General features: G+C 43.8%; 1 protein-coding gene across 1 annotated transcript; it reads right to left on the bottom strand.

The window, feature by feature from the left end:
• Positions 1 to 206: 206 nt before the first annotated feature.
• Positions 207 to 3,405, bottom strand: CCN1 (cellular communication network factor 1). Its single transcript, XM_061633542.1, has 5 exons — positions 2,953 to 3,405; positions 2,357 to 2,570; positions 1,621 to 1,968; positions 1,228 to 1,430; positions 207 to 1,119 (listed from the first exon to the last, which is right to left on the bottom strand). Exons 1-5 carry the CDS (start codon positions 3,013 to 3,015, stop codon positions 820 to 822), a joined length of 1,128 nt encoding a protein of 375 aa, XP_061489526.1. The 5' UTR covers positions 3,016 to 3,405; the 3' UTR covers positions 207 to 819.
• Positions 3,406 to 26,795: the final 23,390 nt, after the last annotated feature.

Below are 26,795 nucleotides of genomic sequence, written 5' to 3'. Positions count from 1 at the left end.
CTCCTAAGTAAGTGGGTATATGATTGTAGCCGGAAATGCCAATGCTTAAAACGTGTACAGCTGGAAACAAGCCCTCCGATGCTAGCAAGTTTAGGACAGCTCCACAGTAAATGAAAGTAGCTTTCTTAGAAATTGCTTCCTGTAGCAGCCTAAAATTCTACAGTGTCCTCCTGCTTCCCAAATCAACAAATCATATTAAAATGAAATTAGGTAAATAGTTCTTTATTAAATGATTAATTTCATAAATAAATTTTCTTAGTTCATTGAATATAAAATTAAATCATTTACAACTTATTCCAGTATTAAGGATTTTTTTCCTCCAAAACAAAAAAGCTACATTTTGATAAATAAAATAGCTTTAAAAACAACCGATTTCTGTTTGTGAGTATGAAATATATAGCTAGTGCCTACAGCTGCCATAGATGAGAACTCCAAAAGTGCTCACCTTAGGAAGGAATGTAACCTCCAACATGAGTTTGGAACAACAACTAAAGTGTAGTATTATGCTGAACAGTATGGAACAGAAGGTTTTTGTAACCAGAACAGAAGGACAATATATAAACAGATCAGTTACAAACAGAAATCAGTAATCATGAAAGTGCTCCAAAATGAAGCAATAAGATTGCTCCAGTATTATGAAGCTTTAAGTATACTTAAACTGTTGCATTAGTATCCAGTTGCACAGTGCATTCTTGTGTCTCAGTGTTGCCCTCCAATGGGCAAACGCGCCACTTCCATAAGAGTTCATTTCTCCACTGTTACTTGGGAAAAAAATTATTTTTTAGTAAGCCTTCTGCTGAAGCCTGCACATATCACAGCTTAGTCCCTAAATTTGTGGATGTCATTGAATAGCTGGTAATTAGGGTAGGCCTCATTTGCATGAGGGCAGTTGTAGTTGCATCTGCAAGACTGGATCATCATGACATTCTTTGTGAAGGTTTCTCCATCATCACAGCGGAACCGGATCTTGACAGTCCTGGTCTGCTGAGGAGTGCAGCATCTGCTGTCCACACATGAGCCACAGTACTTGGGGCGATACTTCTTCACACTAGAGCATCCTGCATAGGTGAACTTCACTGGAATTTGGGCCTTTTTGGTCTTGGTGCAATTCTTTCCCTTCTGGAAGAAAGAGATTAACAGCATGGTTAGTTAGAACTCTAGCCAAGACACATCCTCCACCCCAAATGACCTGAAAATTATTGTGGGATGGTAAAGGGCTGTATTTACCTTTAAGGAATCATAGCTAGGTTGCCCACATGGCCTCACTTCACATATCCTAGTCTCTTTGACTAGTCTACAGTCAGGATTATCATTGGTGACACGAGTAGAGACACCAGTCCCACAGGTCTTTGAACACTGGGACCATGAGGTTGTCTGCACAATGCACTTTGGATTTTCAAATGAGTGACTGCGTGGCTCAGATTCAAAAACTAAAAAGGAGAGAGGAAGAGAAAATAACAGTATAAACTTCTTGTTCATAGCAGCTGTTTGTTTCTCTACTCAGGAACATGCACAGGAAAACACTGTAAACATCAACAGATAATCCCCACATGACAGAAGTTCCAGTGATAATCCCCTCCCTGGCAAAAGGATAACTTAACCCTGATAATCTTAACTCACCGGGTAACATTTTTAACTCTCCTTTCACAATGGCTATTAGCTTATTGTTTCTGGTTAATTCTCCTTCGGAAGCATCCAGACCAAACTCTTTGCCAAAGAAACCTTCCAGCTCCTCCAGGGTATCTGTGGAGTCATCGCAGATCCATTCCTCACAGCACTGGCCAGGGACTTTCACTAGCCTTGGATTGGGGCAGCCCAAGTTAGGAAGAGAAAGTTCTTGTGGACATAGGGGGATACAGCCAACAGCTCCATCGATGCATGTGCACTGGTGCTTGCAGTTGGGCTGAAAACTTTCTCCATTCTGGTAAATTTTGGAGTTGTATTCACAGGGTCTCCCTTCTGACTGTGCTGCAAAGGTTAGGAAAGGGGGGGGAAGAGACTGAATTAAAAATGGGGCTCAGTTGGCTGAAGCAGGACGGTCCCCCCCCCCGCTCCGTTAAATTCAATTTATGGTAACGTTCCTACAATCCCCAAGAGCTCTAGACTAGAACAATAAGTTAGTCAGGAATCACTTTTCCTTATGCGCTGTTAGTGCAGCCCAGACATAGTGAATTGCATTCCTGACTGTTGAAGTCATATGCCCTCCTGCCAATCTACCAACAACAAAGCATAACCATACATGGTCTGAAAATTACTAAACTTCACCACTACAATGGACTGGTTGGTGTATATGTATGTATGTATGGTATATGCACACACACACACTTTAAAGGGAGCCAAGCCACAAGCTTTTTACCTCTGCAGATCCCCTTTAGAGCTGTGGAGCTGGCGCCGAAATTACATTCCAGTCCTTTGGTGTGATCACAAGGCTGCGTCTTGCTGCAGTCCTCATTGAGCTGTTTAGCACAGACTTTACAGCATCCACAGCCGTCCAGAACCAGCCCAACTCCTGGGGTACATCTGGGGACTTCCAGAGGGCATTGGCAAGCTGCTGGGCAAGTGGAAAGCACCTGGGGAGGAGAAGTGAATTAAAAGGTTGATGAGATATAAATGGGTACACTAACTGAACCAGGAAATCATCAGCCTGCCTACAGTAGAGGCAGACCAAAAGCACAGGCACTTCACCTTTGATCATTGCCATTTTAGAGCTCAAGTTCCTTATACCTCTATTTACCGGCACAAACACAATCCCCCTCCCTTCCCTCTCTCTGTAACACACCCACACCCGAGGGAGGCTGCCTGCCAGCCCTTAGTTTCTTACAAGGTAAGCATATGCCAAGACAAGGAGACACACTAGAAAGACCTTATTTAAAAGGTTTTAAAAAATCCTTTCCACTCGCAGCCAACTAGAGAAGAAGTCACAGCAAGTTAGAAATAAAAATAAATACCTACCCTGTTTACTAACTGAAGGAGGACAAAAGTCAAGACGAAACAGTTGGTTGTCTGAGAACTCATCTTTGTTCTGTTTTTAGGCAAGGATTTCTGGTCCCTCTTTTTCTTCAGCCCAAAGAGGCAAGAAACAACCCTGAGCAGAGAGAACGAGGCTAAACAATTTCTCTGCCTTAAAATGGCAAGGTTGGGGTTGACTAAGCGAAGTGACTCGGTCCTGGCGCTGTCTTTTTAAAAGGAGACGAGTCCTTGAAGGCGCTATAAAGCCTCAGGGCTCGTCTTGGTTCTTTTATGGGAAAGGCGAAGAGGAGAAACCGGTTGCCTTCTGTTACTCGTTGCGCTGCGCAGTTTCTCGGGGATCCCTCTGCCTTCTGAGGAGAGGCTGATGAAAATCGCCTTATATGCAGTGCGCCGACACCGCGTGTGTAGTTACGTTAAGATTCCGGAAATCTAAAGTATCTCAGGAATGTTTCCTTGGCGCTGTTTGCATCCAAGCTCCTCCCTGTCTAAGTTGCATTTTTTTTTGTCTCGCAGCAAGAAAACAGGTTCTCCTTCCCCTCCCCTTTTCAACGTTTTAAACAATCACAGAGTTATAGATTGTAATATAACACACACGCCTCTTTTTGTAGAAAATGTTTTGCTTTGTTTTAAATATTTATTCTACTCCCCGCTGCCGCCCCAACTCCCCCCGCACAGGAAACTTTCTCCACTCGTAGCCTGGGAAACAAGCGAGTTAGACGGATTGTCCCAGTGTGTTTGCTAAATAATTTATATGCTATTGAAAATTAGAGGGAAGAATCGGAAAGCGTGCAAATTTCCGAGACATTCGGATCTGATCCAGTGATAGAATGAAAGGGTGTATCCCAGACTAATACCCAGATGGCGTAGTTTAAACTTTTTATGAATGAGGCATTTTTTGCAGAGAAACTGCTCCTCGTCGTTTGGAGCAGTTCCAGGAAGGGAGGGGGGATTCTCTTTTCCCCTTCCTTTTTTGGGTTATGGACATTTTACCTTCGGTTACGCTGTCACATTCATGCTCGGTAGCTCAATTCCCGCTATTTGAGGTCATATCAAGCAGAGCGTCCCCTGCAACTATTAACTTCTCTAGGTTTAATTGCTACATTTTGATGGCTGGAAAAGTAAACATGCTATAGATCTGTCCTCCGCTGCAAATGTTTTCTGTCTTTCCATCCCTGCTCAGGGAAATGAAGTCGTTCCCCCTCCCCTCTAGATACTGCATCCTAGGAAAAAGTCTGCTCTTCTCTCTACCTTTTCAGCCGACAATCTCTGTACTTGCAGCGTTCTGCAAGAATATAGACCGCTGAATGTAAAAGCCTTTTTTTATTCCTGATACTTGGTTTGCCTTGAAGGACCCATGGGGGGGGGGGTGAGAGAGAGAGAGAAGAGCAAACTTGAACGTTGTTCCTATGCAACTGAACTTTCAGTGACCTTCCTTCTAGCGGGGAATGATAAGCAATTAGAATAAACAGCGCCTAAACTGCCATGTCCCGACTTGGAGAGCAGGAGTATTCGAAGACAAATGTTTGTTACTGCCATGTAGAGATATCATGTATTTGGAGAGAGAGATTATAAAATCTTTCAGATTCTTATTTTCGAATGGTTTTATATATGACGTTTTGTTCCACATATGTAAAAATCCAGAGGTTCATTATTGGTGCTTTAATTACGCGGAAGGCAAACACTTGGGTGAAGGTGGGTTGATTCCCCCCCCAGGCCTTAAGTAATGTAAAAGGTACAGTAGGCCTTGAGAACACCCCTTCCTTTGTAAACCTGCCGTTTATCAGGGGTTTTAGTATTTACCTTTACAGTTCTCTGTAATAATGTTTCTTCTCTGGGTCTGGTGGGGGGAGCGCGCAGAGGTGTTCCTAGCTTCTGGAGTGGCGTCTTGCAGTTCGACTCCATGGCTGTAAGATGGTGAGTCAGACACCAGACGTAACAATATTTCCATATTTGGTAGAGCAGTAGTCTGCATTTTCCACATTTTTCTACTCTAGTATCCAACCATAAGGCATTCTTGACAGCTTCAGATGTTGTTAAATATAGACTTCACTTTTGTTCCCAGGGCAGGAAATTCTTTGGAATTCCTCGTGGGGTTTATCCCCCCCCCTTCTTCACGCAACCTGCCTATTATGGTTCAGGAGGGATGGCTCTGGAGGAAACAATTGTGGCTTGCTGGTCTGTTAGTGACAAATAATAACACCCCCGCTTGTGAGAAATACCTTTGCTACCGAACAGGTTTCCTAGCTGAATATTTTTTCTGGGGGAGGGGTGTTTGCATTTATTTTAACTTTCAATAAAGAAGTTATCGATTCCGTATGTGCTATTTGATTTTCGACAACCAAAAGGTGCTGCGGCATCAACATGAGGACAAGGTCTGCAAAAACTTATAGTAGACTAATAGAGGGGGGAGGAGATGTGAAGGGGAAAGCAATGTGATCAACCTGGCTGCCATACGGGTTGGGTCTTACACTCACAGAGGGTGGCCATTTAGGGGAGGGGAGCGAACCCCTCGCCAGCCTCACTGCTGCTCTGAGGGAGGAAAAACCCAGACGGCTCGTCGACTGGTCCACACACAGGGAGACATTTCATAGGGGCTGCGAACGTGTGTCAGGGTAAGTGTCGCTCCTGGGTCCTAATTGGCGGGCGAGGGGTAGATGCGGCTTTAGTAAGTTATTGCGGCTATGTTTTAGGAATAATAAGCAGCTTTGTTAAATCCTACAGGAGCTACAGAAATGACAGGAGATTTTTTTTCTCCTCCCCCCTTTAGGCGAAAGGGGTTGAGTGTCTCTGCAGCCAGGGAGGTAGAACCAATATAACAGAGCCTGTGTCTTATACTGACGGGAGGTAGAAGGCCAGCCTGCACGCCTGTACAGTGGAGTTTCCACGAACTTACATGGTTTTGTCTTACTTCTCAAACATGGGAATATTTTCTAGCTGGCTCCAGACACCTCTCCCCTCACCCCCCTCAAAAGAATAAACACGAGGCTGATGGTATAAAAGACCCATCTTTTGCAGATTTTCCTGGAGGAAATTCTCCCTCAATTCCTCTCCCCACCCCAGCATAAGGCAACATGAGGAAACCATCTGTCCCTCCGCGAGGTTGCCAAAAAGGAGCTGAGCCCAGTATGCAATCGCTGCATTTCCCACAAATCCTCTCCCGCTTCCCCGGAATGGAAAGGAAGAAACTTGTTTCAACGGCTCGTACAGATAGCGCCCCCCCCACCGGAAAAAGGTCCGCGCTTGTAAACGACGTGTTGTGCGGCTGGAGGGCAGCGAGGGTGTTGGGGGACGCCTCCTAGCATCTTTGCTCCTAGACAGAAAGTGCTGAGGAGGGCAGCTTTCCCTCCAGAGGTGCCTCGTCACTGTTTGTGGGAGCGTTTCGTGTTTGAAACTCTACAAGAGACTGCTCTGGGGAGAGAGGCTGCCGCATTAGCCCCTTCGCTTGCTTGGCCTCGGCTCCGAGAAACCGAGGGGTTGAGGTGGGAGGGGAGGGGGAGAGAGAGCAGATCGTTGCCAAAGTGATGGCCGGCTTGAGCTCAACAAACTCCGGAGGGTTCCAACCCCGATCCATATTTGGTGAAAGTCTTAAGGACCTCGTCATCCGCCACTAGAATGACGATGATGTAGCTGAAGGGTAGGCGTAAACCGTGCCCAGCGCTCTTTTTAGCAAGAAGAGCTCATTGGGGTCTTTGACCTGCATACCAGAGATCCAGGTCACTCGGGAATCTCTGGGCACGTTTCCTAATCCTTTCCTAGAGAGGGGTTTTTCCTGCCTTCCGCCCCGTGAACGGCCTCCCGCCCAGCTATACTCTAACTTGAGTGTCCTAAAGAATTGCTGGCAGGCTGCCTCGAGTTAAGGACTGGGGAGTGCTTGGTACCGCCGAGCCCCTCCTGCAGTGGATGCTGGGAAGAGAGAAAAGATGGGCCCTGCAGGCGTAAAGCATCCGCAATAGGATTTGGCAGTCATTACTGGACAAAGTAGGGCAGTCTGGAGTGTGGTTGTTTAAAAAAAGTTCATTAAAATGCACAGTCAGTTTTTAAAGCTGCTGGACCAGCTTCACATGCAACTGGTGGTGGGAGTATCACTATCTGTAGGGACAGCCTTCAAGCCGTGTGCAATCTGAGAAGTGCATGTGAGCAAAGCTTGCAGTATTATAGAGGATGCCACTGCCTGTTTCTCAGAAGGAACGCAACTGCACAGAATCTGAGAGTAGGCCCCCATATCCTCTGTGATATTGTAAGGATTTTTTTGGTGCACCTCTTACATCATGTGGTTGTAGCTGCTCAGACCAGCACAATGTTTTGGTTGGCTCTGTCAAGCTGTAGAGCAGTGGTTCCCAAGCATTTTATTGAGGTTTGGCCTGGGGCCATATCTTTGTCCTCTTTGTTCAGTAAGGACTGGCAAGTTACATAACCAGAAGCTATTACAGGCCTACATGCATGTGCACACATTGCCTCATGGGTCCTTTCACCCCTATTTGCTAGTCTGGCACCCCACTCTCAGTATTTCTTTTAGATACCCCACTGTTATGTCCAGACCATACATTTAAAGCATATTGAAAGCACATGGCTTCCTCCAAGGAATCTTGGGAACTGTAGTTTATAAAGGTTGCTGGTAATTTTATATAAAGGTTGCTGGCAATTTTGGCTCTATGAGGGGTAAACAGTTTCCATACCAGCCTTTATCAATATTTGGATCTCTACATGTTGCTGGACTACAGTTTCCATAATTCCTGACCATTGCCCATGCTGGCTGGGGCTGATGGGAGTTGTAGCCCAATAACATCTGGAGACCCAATGTTAGGAAAGGCTGTTCCCAGAATTCTTTGGGGGAGCCACATACTTAACAGGCTTTAAATGTATGGTTTGGATGTGAGTAAGCACATAAAGCGGGGGGGGCAAAAGGAGAGAACAAAAGGAAAGACAAAATAAAATGATAAAATCTGACCTTATCAAAATTGTTTCCACATTTTTTTTCCTCCTTAAGAGAGCTCACAATTTCTTTTCCACGCTCCCTATTTCTTAGTTTGCCCCTTGGCAGATGCTGCTCTATCCCAGTAAATGTCATATCAAACCCACACACTTCACACACCCCTGTGGGAACCGCTAAAAGCAGGGGCCAAGACACATCATTTTACAGTTCTGCACTGAATTTTAAGGAGTTAAAATCCAGCAGCTACGTGCATTACTTTTGAATTCAGATTTCCCTGTGAGCATTTCTTAGATGCTTTCCTGTTGTAGACTTTTCCCCAATCTTTCCCTTAGAGAATTAATCTACTTCTCTAGACGCATATTAGAACAGCGCATATATATATAGACACACACACACACACACGTATTTTCTTTCAAGATTACTGGCTGCTGTTACGTAGTTAAAGGGGTTATTACCTGATATATCTTCCAGAGAGAAAGAATGTCAAAGAATAGTGGAATGATTCTAGTTTTCTAAATGTAAGTCGTGAAATTCCTCACAGATACAAGAAGGTATAGAACACAACACAATTAATTGTATTTCATTTTGCTCAGAACATTTCTGCCTGACAAAAAGCCTTGTATTGGAAACATATGTCAGGTCTTCTATAGCAGTGGTTCTTGAGGTGGTTTAGGTTGCTACAGAACATGCATGGTAAATTGAGGACCAGACCAGCCCTTTGATATTCTCCTTGGCCAATGGAGAAGTATTGTGCAGAGGTGTCAGGTCCTAGCCTGGTGAGTCATCATCGAAGGAAGACCAGGAGGCCCTGGTCTTGGACCCAGCCCTAGCTCAGGCTCCATCTGAGGGTGAGGGGCCAGGGTCCTATGATGAGTTCCAGGACGGGCTATCTGCACCTGGGGCAAGTTCGGCTTCTGACTGAGTACAAGGAACAGCTGTTGCCTCTGGTGTCAGATGAAGACCCAGCGCATCCGAAGGAGTGCCCAGCCACAGGCCCAGACTCCTCGGGAGTAAAGGACTCCTCGAGAGAAAAGGTCTAGCTGCAGGTGATCTATGGGAATCAGCTGAGGTTTGGGGTGTGGTTCACCAACTCTAGCATAAAAAAAACAGTACTGGATTGGAAGGGCTATTGGAATAATATCTGTATTCCAGGTCTGTACCTGACGTGTCTATCGAGTGCCTGTGGACCTCAGACCTGCCTCTTGCCTTACCCCTTACCTGTGTTGCTTATAGACTGCTTGGCTTCTGACCCTAAACTACTCTGACCCTCATTCTTGCATGACCCCTTTGACTTTAAGGTAGACTCTGGACTCTGACTGCGGACTGACCCTAGATACTGCCCTTGTGCTGCCCTCACTTGTGTTTTTGCTGGGGAGTCCCTCGCCTCTTTAATGAGGCCAGTGAGAACATCACAAGAGGAAAAGGCCAGGATTTGCAATGGTAAAATCCAATCAGTTAGAGCAGTAACTTCTCTTTCACTTCCACTTCCCAGCCCTTGTTATCCAGGGGGCAGTGTGTGGTCTCTATCAGTGTTGGAGGCCGGACCTGGCAACCAAGAGGTCTTCTGTGTCTTTAAGGGGGAAGGGAGAATTCCACCTTGTGGTTTTTCTCATTACAGTGTTGCAAGAGTACCTGCACTTGGTTGACTTTCTCTTCTACTAAAGATGCAGGATCAGTCTCAGGCCATGAACCTGGCAACCCTAATTCCTATACTTGACTTCCATAAGTCTAGTCACTGCCTGCCTCTTTGTTCCATTTCTTTTCCTCCATACTTTAGTGCGTGGGGTGGTCCTCTGGATGCTGTTAGGTTCCAACCCCCATTAGTCAGCATGGCCAACAGTCAGGGATGGTGGGAGTTGTACTCTGCCGTCATCTGGAGGGCCACAGATCCGCCATCTTTGTCTTAAGCCCCATCTGCACTATACATTTAAAGTAGTATCATATCACTCTAAATAGTCAAGGGTTTCTGCAAACAATTCTGGGACCTGTAGTAAAGTAATAAATAAATCTGAGAGGTGTTAGGAGACCCTATTCTCTCTCAGAGCTACAATTCCCAAAGTTTCCTGAGAAGACAGTTTGATTGTTAAATCACTCTGAGAATCGTAGCTCTCGGAGGGGAATAGAGGTCTCCTGACAACTCTCAACACACTTAACAGTTCCTGGAATTCTGTAGGGGAGCCATGACTCATTAAAGTAGTATGATATTGCAAATGGGGCTTTAGTGGATGCGTAAGCTTTCCTTGATGACAAACAGATCATATGTCTAGATATGTCAAGTATGTGGATACTTGACATATAACGCATCTATGCGGGGTACCTTGGTCATCCTCCCCCCTGAAGTCGTTCATGGAAGGCCCATGGCTGCTTTGGAGCATTCAATTATACAGCAGTTTGGAGCAGTTTAGATTATACAGCATAGAATATGGTTTTGCCACTTAGCCCACAAAAAAACAAAACCCATTACTTGTCATGGCAGGATTCCTTGTGTTTAGCTTCCTAGTGCCAGTTGTACACCAGATTTATGTTGCTTTGGAGGCAAAAACTACAGTTCCAGTCAGTCTTCTTGGCCAGCCAGGGCTCATGAGGCAGTGTTGTGTGTGCTGCAGATTGACTCCTAGAGCAGTTTGCAAAGCCTAACGATGTCAGCTGTTCTTACCAGCAGAAGCTGCTATAGATCTCTGCATAAGCACAATATTGTGGCACTTGGACATCACAAACTGGGGCCTTCCCTTTCTATGTAATTGCCAATTCCTTGAAGGGCCAGGAATTGCAGCTTGCACCCCTGGTACAGGCTATGTCGGAGTAGAGTTGAATTTGGCCTTATGTCCTACTGCACTCTTCTGAGTTTCCGTTCTTTATTTAAGGTCAGTAACTCAGTTGAGGAGCATCTTTCAGGACCAAGGTTTTATTCTGCATGAATGTCCTGAAAATATATTCAGATGGATGGCCGACAAGTCAAAAGACTGCTGTCAAACTTTCATTTAGGAAGGTTCTTATTTAAAGGAAAAACCTTTTGTGTTGTTCTTAATATTTACATATTCTAGTTTCTCCTTATGTCTTTGTTTCTTCCTTCTCTTTTTCTCTCCTTTCGGTTTCTTCCCTCACTACACTTTTCTATATTTGATGTTGTGCAACTTGTGCTTACCTTAGAATGGGCCTCTCCTACTGCCTTTGCCAGACCACTGGTTCCTGCAGCCCTAAATCATCCCTTCAGTAGTAAATGTCTTGGTTGTGTGACTCACAAGGGAGGCAAAAAGCTGGGGAGGGGGCCAGCTAAACATGAAAATGCAAAGGAAAGACAACAGAACTCAAGTATGACCTCAGTGTTTAATGTTCAAGTGGTTTCAGATTTTCACTTCCTTGGTTTGCACAAAGTTAACGCAGTATTCTTCAGGAACAGACAACCAAGTCTAAATTCAGTCTGGAACAACTGTGGGCTGGTTCACACGGGAGCTAAAATCCACATTGAATATGAAGCTTTTCCCATTGCGATAGAATTGCAACATTCACACACGTTGTTTTCCACAACATTTCAGCCTGCTGTTTCCCATTCACATAGTTGGCGTTCCTATTGAAAGGTTTCGTATCACTGTTTCCTTGTGACCCCGCCCCCAAATCTGTATGTTTACTTCCTCTGGAGTATTGCTAATGGAGAAGGGGAGGGTTTTTTTATTTCATTGTTTCTTATCAATTGCACACTGAAGTGGGGAGAGCGTGGGGGGCACCCCCCTTTTTAAAGTTCTTATGAAATATAATTTTTAGTGGAAGTGTGTGTGTGTGTGTGCGCGTTTGTGCATGCGTGCGTTCACCTTCTGCAGCCTCAGGCAACTACCCAGTCTTCGTTTACTCAGAAGTAAGCCTCAACAGTGCTTACCCTCCTCTCAGGGCTCATCACTGATAACCATAGAGAGGTTCCTCCTGACAGACAGACCATCATATTTGTTAGGTGTTATGCACTCTGGGCTCCCTCGAAGCCGGGAGAGCATAGGGGGTGCAGTGCAATTGACACAAAAACCCTTTTTCACGCTGCAGTGAAACGCAGCAACTTACAGCTGCTCTCCCCCGTTCTGCAATGCTTTTTTTATGTTGCTGCAAACGGTGCCTTTATTTTCTTCCCCCCCCTAACTTCTGCACAAAAGTATAACACTGCTCAAACAAAGATATGTATTTCATCTGTATTGTACCAGTGAAAATACAAATAATTGCACTTCCGAGTTGGGTTTTTTTTTTTTAAATGAAACTGGTAGAACAAACTGAGCATGCTTGGTTTCCAGGTAATGAAAGGGAGTAGGAATGTTAAATTAGAGGGCATGGTCTTTAGGAAACTGCGTGATTGATGTTTCTCCTCAAGTGTGACTAGAAAACACATTTGCAGCCTGCATTGAGCGGAGCCCTTCTGTGGACGGTGCCAATAGAACAAGGAGGTAAAAACAGCATCTTTAGCACGAAGTTATGCTCCCATGTGCATAAGCCCTAAATGTTTCCCAAAATGCAAACAGCTCAGGCAGCTGATAAAAGACGAATAGCCATTTCCTTATTCTTGATGTCCTGATTGCTGCCATCAAAGAGGTTTAAGAGGGCTAAATAAGGGGAGAGTGAAATAGGTTACTTGATAATTAAAGATATCCCTGCATATACCTTGACCCAGAAGTCATGAATTTTTTGGCAATCCCACCACATGTGACTATATGTGCCAGTCAACTGACAGTTTCACCAGTACAATGGGGACATGCCTGGGTGTATAAATGAATATTGCCTATGGGTTAGGTATCAGCCATATGCTATTTTTAAATAAAGTACTCATGTTTGAGCTGAGAGCGATTTATATGGTGCCCTAGCCCACAGCTGCAACCAACGTTCATCATCTACAGAAGTTCCCCAGTTGTGTTCCCACCAGTCTTCTGGCTCATATTTGAATCAAATGTTACATCCAAAAGTATTTTGTAAATTAATGAAACCATGCCCTGGACTAAGGCTGACCTGTCTACCACTAGTTATTCAAAAGGGGATGACTGCCTTGCAAAAAAGAACAAAAAAAAGTCAGAGCAAAGGCCATGGGACAGGGATGTCTCCTAGTGTTTCCTTTAAGACACTCAACAATAATGGCACTACTTTTTTAATATAAAAATCACACAGATGGTAGAGGCCGCCCAACATTGTATCTGATGTGGTTTGGCTTACTCTGTGCAGGAATGGTCACCTTTGTAATAAGGTAACTCCCATTTTGACCATCAAATGTACAAATGTCTCATTTTTACGCTTAGTAGTCAATGTGCCTTGGGCTAAGTATGTACCAATGTCCAGCTTTCAAAGTGGCCTGGAAGCACTTAATCATTTGAAGTACGCTTTGACTCCCTCAGTTTGAGGGAAAGATGTACAAATGCCCCCCTTCTAAATGTACTAGTCATCAGGCTATCTTGCACCAAATTTTAGAGCTCTAGTTCATTGAGAAATACTCCTTAACAATTTCAGTTCAGACACCTTCATTTACCAGCATAGATAAAGCTTGCATTCTCCAAGGACAGATTATTGTTCTTGGCTGCTATGAGAAGTGTCCACTCCTCAAATCCAAGTCGGAAGAAGCAATGAAGCCACTGAACTACAGTATTCCATCCTACATGCAGTATGGTTTGCTTGGTACTGGAATACTAGCCTCTGTTAACAAGTGAACCTCATGCCCCATACTTTGATGTTTAGTTGCAAAAAGATCCTGGTGTCAGGTTTTTCTAGTGCTCATTGACCAGTTCACATGTAACACTAAGCCAAACTATAGATTTAGTGTGAATAAGTAAGCATCCTAGTGTACAGTTAGAAAATCATGGCCACCTTGCTCCCTGTTGCTACCAGGATCTAAGCCATGGCTTGGCTTAGTGCTACAGTTTGAGGTTTGTCTTTCTCCAAATAAATCTTGAGCTGTAAGCAAGAGTACTGGTGCATAGTTTGAAAATTATGGACACCTCGTTCCACTGCTGCTCCTGCTGTTGCTGCACTACCAGAAAACCATGGTTTGGCTTAGTGCAGTGGTTCCCAACCTTTATGAGCATGGGACCCCCTTTATAAGCTGAATTTTTTTTGTGTCCCCCTCCCCCCAGGGAGGCAGGCTGGCTGCCAGGAAGGAAGTGGGAAAGCAGCCTTTCTTTGCAGGCTTGCTTCTTTTTGCTTCACAAAAAGGCCTCTCCTCTCATTCTAAGTAAGGGCGTTGCCAGTAGCGGCAGTGCAAGGAGACAGGAATCAGTGATAGTAATCCCCTGTTCTTCCTGGTAGCCCCACCCTCAGCCTCCTTTGGCATCATGTATTTTATAGGCAGATGCCTGCCCTCAGTGCGCCTGAAAGACACTCTGGCACTTCAGGAATAGGCCTCCCCTCTCGTTTGGAGCAAGGGGGAGGTGTCATCTGCAGCGGCAGTGGAAAGCAGACAGTGTCGAGGAAGTGAAGACTTTTTTTAAAAAATTAATAAATTCATTTCTTTACTGTTCACGGCCCCCTCTGGATTACTTCCCGGCCCCCCTGGGGGTCCCGGCCCCCAGGTTGGGAACCACTGGCTTAGTGCTATGTGTGAACAAGGCCTTGGACTACGTATACACCAAACTGCAGCTTTCTTGAGTGTCTAGAAGTCTTAGCTATTTGGGAGTGCAGTTCCATCCCAATGTCTAGGAAGATCCTTGCAGATGCCTCCCTTTCAGACTTTCCTAATAATTTGCTTTTTTTTGGACTACATGAGTGCCACATTTTCAGTTTTCTGTTTCCCAGAAGTGCCTTAATAATTTGGGGTGGACTTTTGAGTCCCTTGTTTTGATAGAGTGGTGTCCAGATATCCTGTTTTCAGCTTGTTCCAGTAATCAGAGTGCTCTGGATTATACATGCACCAAATTTCAGAGCTCTAAGTAATTGGGAACCCTCCTTAACATTTTGATATCTCTGACAGTTGGGCACAAGTATGTATGAATCAATCACCAGAACTAGTTGAGACAAAATCAGAGACCAAGGAAATATAAAGCAAAGACAAAATGAGTTCTGTAATATTTGCTAAATTTTAGTTTCAAGCTCAGTACAGTTTAGTTTCAATTTAGCTCCAATGCAGAAGGAACATGTTGCCATGGCGGTGGCTTTGTGCATTATGAAGAGGGCTGGGAAGAAACAGAATGACTAATTCTGTTTCTTTTGCACTTCTGATTAATGTGCAAAGGAGGAACTCAGGCTTCTCCCCCACAACAAGATGTGTGATCTGTTTCTGCATCTGTAGCACAAGCATCTCACCAAGAGATAGATGTGTACATTCCCTTTTAATTAACGACACTGGAAACATGAAAAACAAAAGTGTGATTCGTGCTTTCATCTCCCCCACACTTAGCTTGCAACATGCAAAGTTGCTGTATGTAGAACGATAAGAGATAGAGAGTGATGGCTGGTGTTTGTGGAGATATAAAGCTAGTGCATTTGTGGGCATCATCCACAGATGGGAAGGTAAAGAGTGGCTTAGTCCATGTATTGTGTTAATTACATAATTGGCTCATATTGGTGTTTTGATGCTACAGTTCTGTGGAAAGAATCAGCACATGGAATATGTAGCCCTCTCCCCTTATTATTAAGGGCACTTTTAGCCCACTGTTCATTAAAATAAATCCCACAGCAGGGAATAATAGCAGCAAAACATATGATGATTATAGTAATGAATAAATAATGAAACCATTTTAAAACGAGTAAGAACAATAAATATAAATCAGATCACAAACTAGTTTGCAAGGATGAAACTTTGTTTCTGCTACACCATTGGGCAGCAGAGGCCATTAAAGCACACTGGCTCTTCTCCTTCACTGCTTGGTAATGGTGGGTGGTCACTGCAGCATGTATTGCAGCAAGATTACCACTTGTTGCCCCTGTTACATCTGTTATGTTATGGACTCATCTCTGACAAAAAGTACTCCTATGATAATTGTGTTCTCATGACCATTTAACCCTTTTGCACCAAACCATCTCCAATAATCTCACCAAACCTCTGTCCTGTTTTGTGCCAAAGTCAATTATGCATATTTGCATAATGACTCAGTGGCTTAGATCCAACCCTGCTCTTGCTTGATCAGACAACCCAGCATCCCAGTTTCTACTCATTGCCTCCTCCCAGTGCAGTTTCCTGCACCACATACCACCTTGTTGCAAAGGTTCTCCTAATCCTCAGGGATATCTCTTGGAGAGAGTGCAGGAGGTGTGGCAAGAAGGAGGGAGCAAGAAAGCACCATTGCGCAAGCAGATTTCTACCCATGTATCTTTGGATCCCTGACAATGTTTGTGCAGCTTTAAGACTAACAGTCCCATGATGTTAGCGAAAATAATGCATGTTTGTGAATGATTCAAAGTGCAATGCATTAATGTAGTGCAACCATGAGCCTAAATGCATGTGTGATACCAGTGTCTTGGTCCTAGATTGCATTGAACAAACGTAAAACACCATGAGAATGCACTCTGAATTTTAAATTGACCAATGGAACGCTCTGCAGAAATTCACTGTTTGGGCTTGGAGAATGGAAGTGGAAACACAATTCCTTTCTTTACAGTTTGTACTTGACTGCCCCAAACCTGTTACAGACGCTGTTTGCAGTCAAGAAGCCAGGTTCTTTTATTCTTTGCTGGTGAACATGTGTGTTGGCGGCTTCAGTTCTCCATTTCATGTATTTTTCCTTAAAGGTTCTTTCAATATGCTATATCAAAATATTTTCTTCAATTCCTGGAGTTTATGTAACTCTTAGGTTAATAATTTTTCTATATAACCTAAAAGTGGGTGAGGCATTTGGAGAACAAAGGGAGAAAGGTGCTTGCTGCCTTTTCTCCGAGGAGCTTAGAATCTAATTTTATACATGACAGAACAACAAGGCCATGACAAACAATAGGAGAGATGGAGCGAAAAAGGACAAAAGCTCCAGCACGCTAGGTAAGCTTCAGTCATCCATTCAAAGAGCAAAATATCACCATGTAACTTAGGTGACCGCATGCTCTCAAAATAAAAACCACATAGTCAAAGCAAAGAATAAGCTTCCCTTGTGCTGAAAGAGTTCTACATGAACTCTAGATTTAAATTTGCAATCTGAACAACTCACAAGTTAGTAAAACGAAAAGTCTGAGAGTAATTCTAGCTTGATAAAATTATAATTGCTGTCAAATATTTAGTTACTGTAAACCGCCCAGAGAGCTTTGGCTATGGGGCGGTATATAAATACAATAAATAAATATATAAAATTTATTTATTTAGAAGTCTTTTTCTTTTTCCTTATGCTGCCTTGGCATTCATAGAATCCACAAGATGGCTTACAGTACCATTATAAAAACAACACATAATAACAATCAATCAGTACACATACCAAAACAAAGTAGCAAATACAAAATAAAACAACAAAAATGCCTTAAAATCCATCATGTCAACTAAAAACTCGGGAAAGTAGGATGGTCTTGGCTTGGCACCCACTGAAGATCCCAGATGAACTTCCCAAAGGAGGGAATTTAAAAACTGGGGTCCCACACAGTAGGTCCTCTCTCCAGTACCACCCACCTTTCTGATGTAGGAGAAGCCAGAGAAGGGCTTCAAATGCCAGTCTTCGTTGGTGGGCACATCCTTGGTTTAAGACCATTTAGTATTTTAAGGGTAAATGCTAGTACTTTGAATTGTGCCCCAAAACAAAGTGGAAACCAATAAAGCTCTTTCAAAATTGAGAAATAACTTCACCCAAAATATTGGGACAGCTTGACTGGATCAAAACCGGCAAAGAACTACTACCTCCAAATCAGTCTAGAGTGGAATGATGATTGAAAATTCTAGGGGTCCATATTGGGGCATTTTCCTCTTGGGACATTTTCCTTCTATGGGATTCATAAAATAAAGACCTTAAGGCAATTCCGGGACTTCTGAGGTCCTTTCTCTGTGAGTCCTACTGTCATCAATAAAGATGCATACTGAAAACTCGCCCTTTGTTCTATTTTGGTTACAACTGGGGAAGCTTAAAAGGTTTATCCTTATCTTAGGAACACTCCCTATGACATAGTTGGTGAAAACATAGGGAGAGCCCTGCTGAATCAGATCCAAGTCCATCTAGTCCAGGGGTCACATACAACCAGCAGAGTTTTTTTGTGGCCACCCAAGACCCCACCCATGCCATGTAAAATATAAATAAGTTATGTGGTGTGTGTTTTTTACAGACTGCTTCCATAGATCCCCCTGCTGCAATACTGTGATGCTAAGTTTTTTGTGGCCCCTCAAATGTTCATTTTAAAAATATATTAAAAAACAAACTACTGTGATGCTACAATGTTTTTGTAGCCCTCCAATATATATATATATTTATTGACCACTCCTGTGGATCCTTTGCTGTGATTCCGTGGGGCCAAAATCTTTTTGTGATTCCCCACCCCGGGCTCCCCAACATGTGTCCTTTTTAAAAAAATGACCACACCCACTTTTACACTAGTACTAATAAATTTATTAATCATTTTTTACATATAAGTCTCAAGGCAATTTACAGACCTTGTCTGTGGATCAGTGTGACTCTCTGCCCAAAAAAAGTTACCCACCCCTGATTTAGTCCTTTATCCTGCTTTTCACAGTGGTGAACCGGATGCCTCTGGAAAGTCCAGAGTATGTTGCTCTCCAACAACTGGAATTTAGAAGCATACTCTTTGTGAACATGGAGGTCCACATATCTTTGGATAAGATTCCAATTGACTGTACTGTCCTATGAGTAAGTTTCTGATCAGGCCATATGCATTCCAGTTATGAAGAAAAAAAATTCCATTGACACAGTAGTCACCTAAACCAACATAGCTTTCAGTGTCACAATGACTACAAATGGAATTTGGCCACTCAAGCAGTCACTGAACAAACATCCAGGACGATCAAGCTCCTTCCTAATCCAGAAAAAAGCTCCTCTCACCTATGGGATTTGGCCAGTTTGTCAATAGGAAGCAAGTGAACAGGCATGATGTCACTGTTATATACCTGGAAGCATTTTAGGAACCCTTGGGGTCATATACCTGAATTGTTGTCAAAAGATTTTGTTTTTTTTAAAAAAACCAAGCAGTTTAATTATGCCTTCTAATTTTATATCAGAGAGAGTATAAACCATGTAAAGACTAAATATGTTTCCCTCCTTTTGTTGTTGTGCTGGACGTAGAAATTGTAGTGCTGCTGCTTGCTACACAAGCAGTTTGTAAGACACCCTCATATGGTGATGTTGTGCTCCAACCCTCCAGAGCAGATTTTGGGGGTGCATGGGGGGGCTCTGGCAGGGAGGACACAAAAGGTAAGTCCCATTTTGCAAGTGGAAGTCCACTCTTACAATGTTGGATGCCACCCAATGAGTGTGTCTATTTATTTACATGTTTCTTTTGATATGTTCAATGGGTTCACCAGTCATTTTGCAGCAAGTGCACATACTGCAATATTTTGCTCGGAGAGACCAGGTTTCAAAAAGGAAGGGGATTTTGTCCTTTATAACGTCCAAAGGTTCTATCGATGCAGCTTTTCCCATCAAAAATTGAAGCAATTATACTAAAAGCTTAAGAAGAGCCCTACTGGATTAGATCAAAGTTCCCTCTAGTCCAACATCCTGCTTTGTATGGTGGTCAGCCAAATGCCTACAGGAAGTCCACAAGCAGGCATGAAGCCTTCTGCTGCTGTTGTTCTCCACTATTACTAGTAAGTGGCCCACTACTTCTGAATCTGGAGGTTCCATAGGGCCATCACAGCTGCCACTGATGGAGCTATCCTCCATGTGGTGTTGCCAACAGGATTTTCTTGGCCCAGTAAACTGTATGTGAATTGGGCCCTCTGCTGCACTCTCAAAAGACACAAATTTGCATAAAATTATATGGATACACTTTTTCATATGCAAATGTATATAACCTCTTTCGCAGGTGGGGGTGGAAGGCCCAAAAATAAATCAGGGCCTGCACATAAGTAATAAGATGTTTGACAGGCAGGAATGTCAACAGGTGAAGCATTCCCCATAACTGTATTTCCATATAGTAGAAAAGGCTGTTTAATATATGCCTAACAAACAGCTGTTAAAGGCACAAGAGCCCTGCTCTCTCCCAGTACTAACACTAAAGTATGCAAAGAACTCCAGTTAAAGTTTAAAAAAAACCCAACAATGGTCTAAACAACAACAAAACATATGGGCAAATTGATAATATTTTTAAAAATTAAAAATAAAATGAAAATTAACATCTGTATAAATGTAAAATAGCATTCACAGTAAAAAATAGGTAAAAAGATACTAGAAATAAAAACGCACCCAAGGCCAGGTAAGCAAGCATACCTGTCCTACTAGTGCTTTGATTGCTACATTCCACTCCTGATATTTTTACAGCCAGACACAACTAAAAACCAGTTTGCCAACCTTGATCAACAACTTCAACAAAAATACTCTTGAGCAAGTGCAGTTTCACATTTTAAACTCACTTCCTGCCTTGGACCAAATCACAGTCTAATCTATGTCTCATGGCTGTTGTGAAGATATAGGAAGACCTGTATCTTCAAAAGGGAACCTAGTACTTGTATTATAGCCATCAGAGTTTGCCTCCTTTAACCACAATGATGTATCTTTGTACTATAAAGGGCCAAGTTTTTCTGGACCCCACTCCCTGCAAATTACTACAGCTCCAAGACTTCAACTAATCTTTATATGGCCTGATTATTGCATTTTTACTTAGATACATAAATCTCCCTTGTGTTCAGCTGAGCTTACTCCCAGGTTGGTGGGCACAGGGAGATTCATATGGACACTATGATCCCTTCTGCCTCCTCCTCAAAATCTCACAGCGTTGTGTGCAATTACAATGGTGGTGGGGGCATGCATGCTACCAAGAGGGGGAGTAAATACCATTAATCAGATTATATCTTTTGAAGATTTATACCTCAACTTTTGATCACATAATCTCTAAGCATCTTACAACATGCTAGCCATCCTAAACTTGTTTATTTGGAAGTAAAGCTTCTTTGCAAAAGTTTTCACATTTTGTATTTGCCTTTGGGGTGGGGGATCCTTTAACATCCATCCACACTTATTGTTTAATAGTATTTGCAGAAAATTAACTTGTAGGAAGTACCTGATATCAGGCAAACCCACCAGAGGAAAGATGCATTCTGGTTGCTAGGAAGGGCAAAGGGAGAAGAGGGTAAATAGTAGAGTGTTAAACTACAGAGATTCCAAAACAGTTTGAAGAAAGACAAAAATGCACTTAGGGAGAGGGGAGGAATGGAACTCTTTAGGATCCCAGAGGTTCCTAGTGCCTGGTGTCTAAACAACTCACTTGTCAATCACAGCTCTGACTTCTCTCATAGGGTAAAAATATCAAAAGCTTAGATCACACATGCATATAAATCCATATTTTTCTTTGTTCTTGACTCAAGCTGAACTAGTTCACTGAAAGACACCAAGTATGTCAGGTGATGTGAGCTGATATGAATGTGCGTTTGATCTGTGATTCACACATCCAAGTCACCACTTGATGTTGCAGTATGTGTGACCCTATCATGTCTCATCCTGGTTGTAGCATCTGGAAGCCTTTTGGCTCAGGAAAATTATCTACACCACTCTCTGTTCTTCGTCCTTGTAAAAGTATAAATACAAGTTGCAGTGAGGCATCCTATCCATTCTTAGCCACACATGGCATTGCTCTTAGAGATAAGGCCTTCCTGCGGAAGAGTGGGTATTTGCAATGTCATGGGGCCTCCAATTTTAGGCTGCTTTGTGTTCTTGGGAGGGACTCAAAAAGCCTGTGAGAAGGAGAAATGTAAGTAGACACGATGTCATCCTTTCCTACAGATAGGAAAGACTTGCTGGCAGCCAAGAAATCATGTATGTGCTTTAAGAGCGACTGACGTAGCGTTTCTATTTAGGAATGCACAAGGAACTGTCCATCCCAATATTGAATGTCTGCGAATGAAGCCAATGGTAGCATCCAAACGTAATGCTATTTCATACCTGAGGTTTCTGGCTTATCTAAATGGAGTGGAATGATGGGGTCAGGGTGGTGGCAAGACAGAAATCTCATCATTCTTTTATTTCTCCATAAGACTAAACACAGACCATAGGAAAGAGATGGGCAAGGTCTGGAACGGTCTCTCCTTTAATAATTATGTGTACAATGCAAAATTCTTACTTTGACACATTGCTTTGACAGCCCAGGTCACTATCAGCAGAGGGGAGGGGGAAGGATGGCTCTTTGAATCTGTCAAAATTTTAAATGGGCACAGAACACAGATCCTTGGGAATAAAAGTACATTTCCATTTTATGCCATTTGTGAGATTTAACTGCATTTTTATTTGTGGAAGATCACCTGCATTATTCTAGTGAGGTATAATCAATTTGCTCATGAAACTTGTTTAAAGAACCCTTTTATTTTACAGTAGCAATATCATGATGGCTTCCCTTTGAGGATGTCATGGACATATCTGACTTCCTAGGTTGTATCATAAAGCATTAGGCAGTTTCCCTAGGTTCACAGAAAAGAGACAGTGCTACATATTTGGACATACTTAAGACACCTTCATAATTTCTCAGAGATGCATAAGCAGGAAATACAGCAAGATTGTGGTGGAAATATTTGCAGGTACATATGCTACCACTGGTGGCAATGGGAAGAAAGTGTGGCAATGCATCATGGATATTTTCTGGGTTGTTTTGGAATTGTGTTTTTTTTTTCCTTATTTGTATTGTCAACAGCATATGGTAGTGATAGAGAGCCTGTGGCTATCCAACTTGTTGAACTCCAACTCCCATCAGCTCCAGTCATCAGGGCCAATTGTTGAGGTTGATAGGAGTTGTAGTCCAATAACATCTGGAGGGCTACAGGTTCCCCATTTCTGGCAATGACTGTGCCAGGAAGCACCTTTCAATATTTCATTCAAATAGTTATTTAAAATAGTTAGAGAAGCTGAGACTCCTAGTGCAAAGTGTTTATGTTGTGCCAGAGTATTAAAATTATCCAGGATACTGACAAATATTTCCTCCAGCAAACAGTAAAAATCCAGCTCCTGCGCCTGTTAGGTATAAAACAAAATTATGAAAAGACTCAAAGCTATTTGCCTCCAGAGCAGTTGACTTTTATATGCTATTACACTTTTGACCCCTTCTTTCTGTTTTGCTACTTAACCTCCGGTGCTATCTTTCTATCTAGTTCTGTTTCTTAATTGTAGGGAGCTAATGCTCTTATTCCAACAGACTATTCAGATACATACTTCTTGATTATTCTACATGTAGGGAGAACTGAAAGAAAGTTTGGCCCAAGAATGTAAGAAGGGATATTGCCCTTCCATGCCAAGTAATGGGGAGATAAATAAATACTGTCTACACCTGATGGTGACCAACATAGCTTAAAGTTGGAAGTGTGTGCATTTTCAGAACGTACTGGGTATAAAATGCTGGGTTCTGCACTGGCAAGGGAACAATCCCAGATAAAAAAATGTCAACTTCTTTAGGTTTGCCAGGTCAGAAGCATCCCAAACCCTGAGTTTTCAGGGGCAGGCCCTAGTGATGTCATGGGGTGGGCCCTAGTGATGTCATGGGGGCAGGCCCTAGTGATGTCATTAAGCATGATAAATTAAGCATCAACCACAGTTGCTTGGTGCATATGTTGTTCTGTGTGTTCTGTGTGTGTGGATTAGTGTGGTGTGAATGTTTTGTATGATTGTTTTGTGTATGTGTATTCGTGTATTTTTACTATGTGCCTGGGAGCAAGGATTCCGTCCTTCGTGGGAGGACTTTCGGGGGGGCCAATTAACGTAGTGACGGGTAATGGGAGGTATGGTGTTAGGAGGAGAACTGGCCAGGTAAGGGGAACTCGTCCCAGACAAGTTGTGTCTGTGCCTTGTTCCGGTTCTCCTCTTACCCACAGGATTGCTGGTTGTCCTATCAGCCAGCTCTCGGATCTCCATGTGCTGCTCTTGAATGCCAGGTCGGTACATAATAAAACCTCCCTTGTCCATGATTTAATTCTGGAGGAGAGTGCCGATCTGGCGTGTATAACCGAGACCTGGGTGGGTGATCAGGGAGGAGTCGTTCTTTCCCAGCTTTGCCCACCCGGGTATGCGGTTCAGCACTGTGGTAGATCTGAGGGCCGGGGAGGGGGAGTTGCTGTGGTCTGTAGGAGTACCTTTCCTCTCACTAAGCACCCTGTCCAGGTGGCGACTGGTTTTGAGTGTCTCCACCTTGTATTGGGCCAGGGAGACAGACTAGGAATACTGTTGGTGTACCGTCCACCTTGCTGCCCAACAGCTTCCTTAGCTGAGCTGACAGAGATAGTCTCGGAGGTACTATTGAAATCCCCTAGACTTTTGGTACCTGGGAATTTCAATGTCCACGCCGAGGCTGTCTTATCTGGTGCAGCTCAGGACTTCATTGCCTCCATGACAACAATGGGGCTGTCTCAATTTTCTACTGGCCCAACGCATGTGTCGGGACATACCCTTGATTTGATCTTCGCCACTGGTCAGGGAGATGGTGATCTGGAGGTGGGATGTTTTTCATCTACCCCATTGTCATGGACAGATCACCGCTTGTTCAGATTTAGGCTTATAGTAGCTCTTCCCCTCTGCAAAGGTGGAGGACCTATTAGGTTGGTCCGCTCCCGCAGTCTGATGGATCCTCTTGGTTTTCAGAGGGCCCTGGGAGATTTTCCGGGTGATAAGACTGGTGCTCCTGTCGAGGCCCTGGTCGCACTGTGGAATACGGAGATGACTCGGGCTATTGACACGATCGCTCCTGCGCGCCCCCTCCGATGTATAGCTCATACAGCTCCGTGGTATACCCCGGAGCTGAGAGTGATGAAGCAAGAGAGGAGGAGGCTGGAGTGCAGATGGAAGCGAACTCCCAACGAATGCAACCATGCTTTGGTAAGTGCCACCAATAAGTTGTATATGAAACCGGTAAGGACAGCGAAAAAACTTTATTTCGCTGCCTCTATTAGGTCATCTTTATGCCACCCAGCGGAGCTTTTTAAAGTTGTGCGGGGGCTTTTACACTCTGGCCCTCACGATATTATAGAAACATCTGAAGCCCATTGCAACGAAATTGCTGGACACTTTCAAAATAAGATTGCTTGCATCCGTAGGGACTTAGACTCTGATGTTGTGACAGATGAATCCAGATGAATCCAGTGAATTGTCCGGAGCACAGCCTTGTTCTTTATTATTGGATGAGTTTCAGTTGGTGCAGCTCGAGGAAGTGGACAAGGTGCTTGGAATGGTCCGGGCAACCACGTCTGTTCTGGACCCTTGCCCATGTTGGCTAGTGAAAGCTAGCAGGGCTGGAACCACTGGCTGGGCCAAGGAAGTGGTTAATGCCTCCTTGAGAGAGGGAGTAGTCCCTAGTAGCCTAAAGAAACCTTCCCTCGACCCAGATAATTTGAACAACTACAGACCGGTGGCGAATGTCCCCTTTTTGGGCAAGGTCTTGGAGCGGGTGGTTGCTAGCCAGCTCCAGGTGCTCTTGGATGAAACCGATTATCTGGATCCGTTTCAATCCAGTTTTAGGCCCGGTTTTGGCACTGAAACAGCCTTGGTCGCCCTGTATGATGACCTTTGTCGGGAGAGGGACAGGGGGAGTGTGACCTTGTTGATTCTCCTTGATCTCTCAGCGGCGTTTGATACCATCGACCATGGTATCCTTCTGGAGAGACTCGCGGAGTTGGGAGTTGGGGGTACTGCTTGGCAGTGGTTCCGCTCCTACTTCGCGGATCGTCGCCAGAAGGTAGTGCTTGGGGAACATTACTCGACACCCTGGACTCTCCATTGTGGAGTCCCTCAGGGGTCGGTTTTGTCCCCCATGCTTTTTAACATCTACATGAAGCCTCTGGGTGCGGTCATCAGGAGTTTTGGAGTGCGTTGCCATCAGTATGCTGATGACACGCAACTCTATTTCTCCTTTTCATCTTCAGGTGAGACTGTTGATGTGCTGAACCGCTGCCTGACCACGATAATGGATTGGATGAGAGCTAATAAACTGAGACTCAATCCAGACAAGACTGAGACACTGTTGGTGAACGCCTTCCCCGCTCAGATGGTGGATGTGCATCCTGTTCTGGATGGGGTTACACTCCCCCTGAAAGAACAGGTCCGTAGTTTGGGGGTTCTTTTTGACCCTTCCTTGTCTCTTGAGGCTCAAGTGGCCTCGGTGGCACGGAATGCGTTTTACCATCTCCGTTTGGTAGCCCAACTACGCCCCTATCTGGATGGCGATGACCTCGCCTCAGTTGTTCATGCTCTGGTAACTTCGAGATTGGATTACTGTAACGCGCTCTACATAGGGCTGCCCTTGAAAACAGTTCGGAAGCTTCAGCTAGTGCAGAATGCGGCAGCTAGACTATTGACGAGGACCAGTTGGTCTTCGCACATAACTCCTGTTCTGGCTCGCCTGCACTGGCTACCTATTTGCTTTCGGGCGAGATTCAAGGTGTTGGTTATGACCTATAAAGCCCTACATGGCGTGGGACCGCAATACCTGATGGAACGCCTCTCCCACTATGAACCTACCCGCTCACTTTGTTCATCATCTAAGGCCCTCCTCCGGGTACCAACTCATTGTGAAGCCCGGAGAGTGGTTACTAGATCTAGGGCCTTTTCTGTGGTGGCCCCCGAGTTGTGGAATAGCCTCCCTGAAGAGGTACGCCTGGCGCCTACAGTATTATCTTTTCGGCGCCAGGTAAAGACCTTCATATGCTCCCAGGCATTTTAAACATTTTAAACATTCTAATCTTTTTAACTTTTTAATCTTGTATACTATCCTTTTATTTTCTTATATTTTGTTTAATTGTATTTTTGTTTTTTTCTTTATGTCATATATGTTTTGTGATTTTACTATTACGATGTATGTATTTTATCCTATGCTGTTTACCACCCTGAGAGCT

Source organism: Rhineura floridana, chromosome 6 (assembly GCF_030035675.1).
Source record: "Rhineura floridana isolate rRhiFlo1 chromosome 6, rRhiFlo1.hap2, whole genome shotgun sequence".
Lineage (NCBI taxonomy): Eukaryota > Metazoa > Chordata > Lepidosauria > Squamata > Rhineuridae > Rhineura > Rhineura floridana.
Note: the sequence above shows the minus strand (reverse complement) of the source record. Positions and strands in the feature narration are given on the sequence as shown.

What these genes read in the sequence shown, in the direction of transcription:
- CCN1 (XM_061633542.1), bottom strand. Translation starts at nt 3,015, where the DNA reads ATGAGTTCTCAGACAACCAACTGTTTCGTCTTGACTTTTGTCCTCCTT. An exon ending in AGAGTTAAAAATGTTACCCG is followed by an intron (nt 1,431 to 1,620) that starts GTGAGTTAAGAT and finishes TCTCCTTTTTAG; the next exon opens with TTTTTGAATCTGAGCCACGC. An exon ending in CTAGCTATGATTCCTTAAAG is followed by an intron (nt 1,120 to 1,227) that starts GTAAATACAGCC and finishes TCTTTCTTCCAG; the next exon opens with AAGGGAAAGAATTGCACCAA.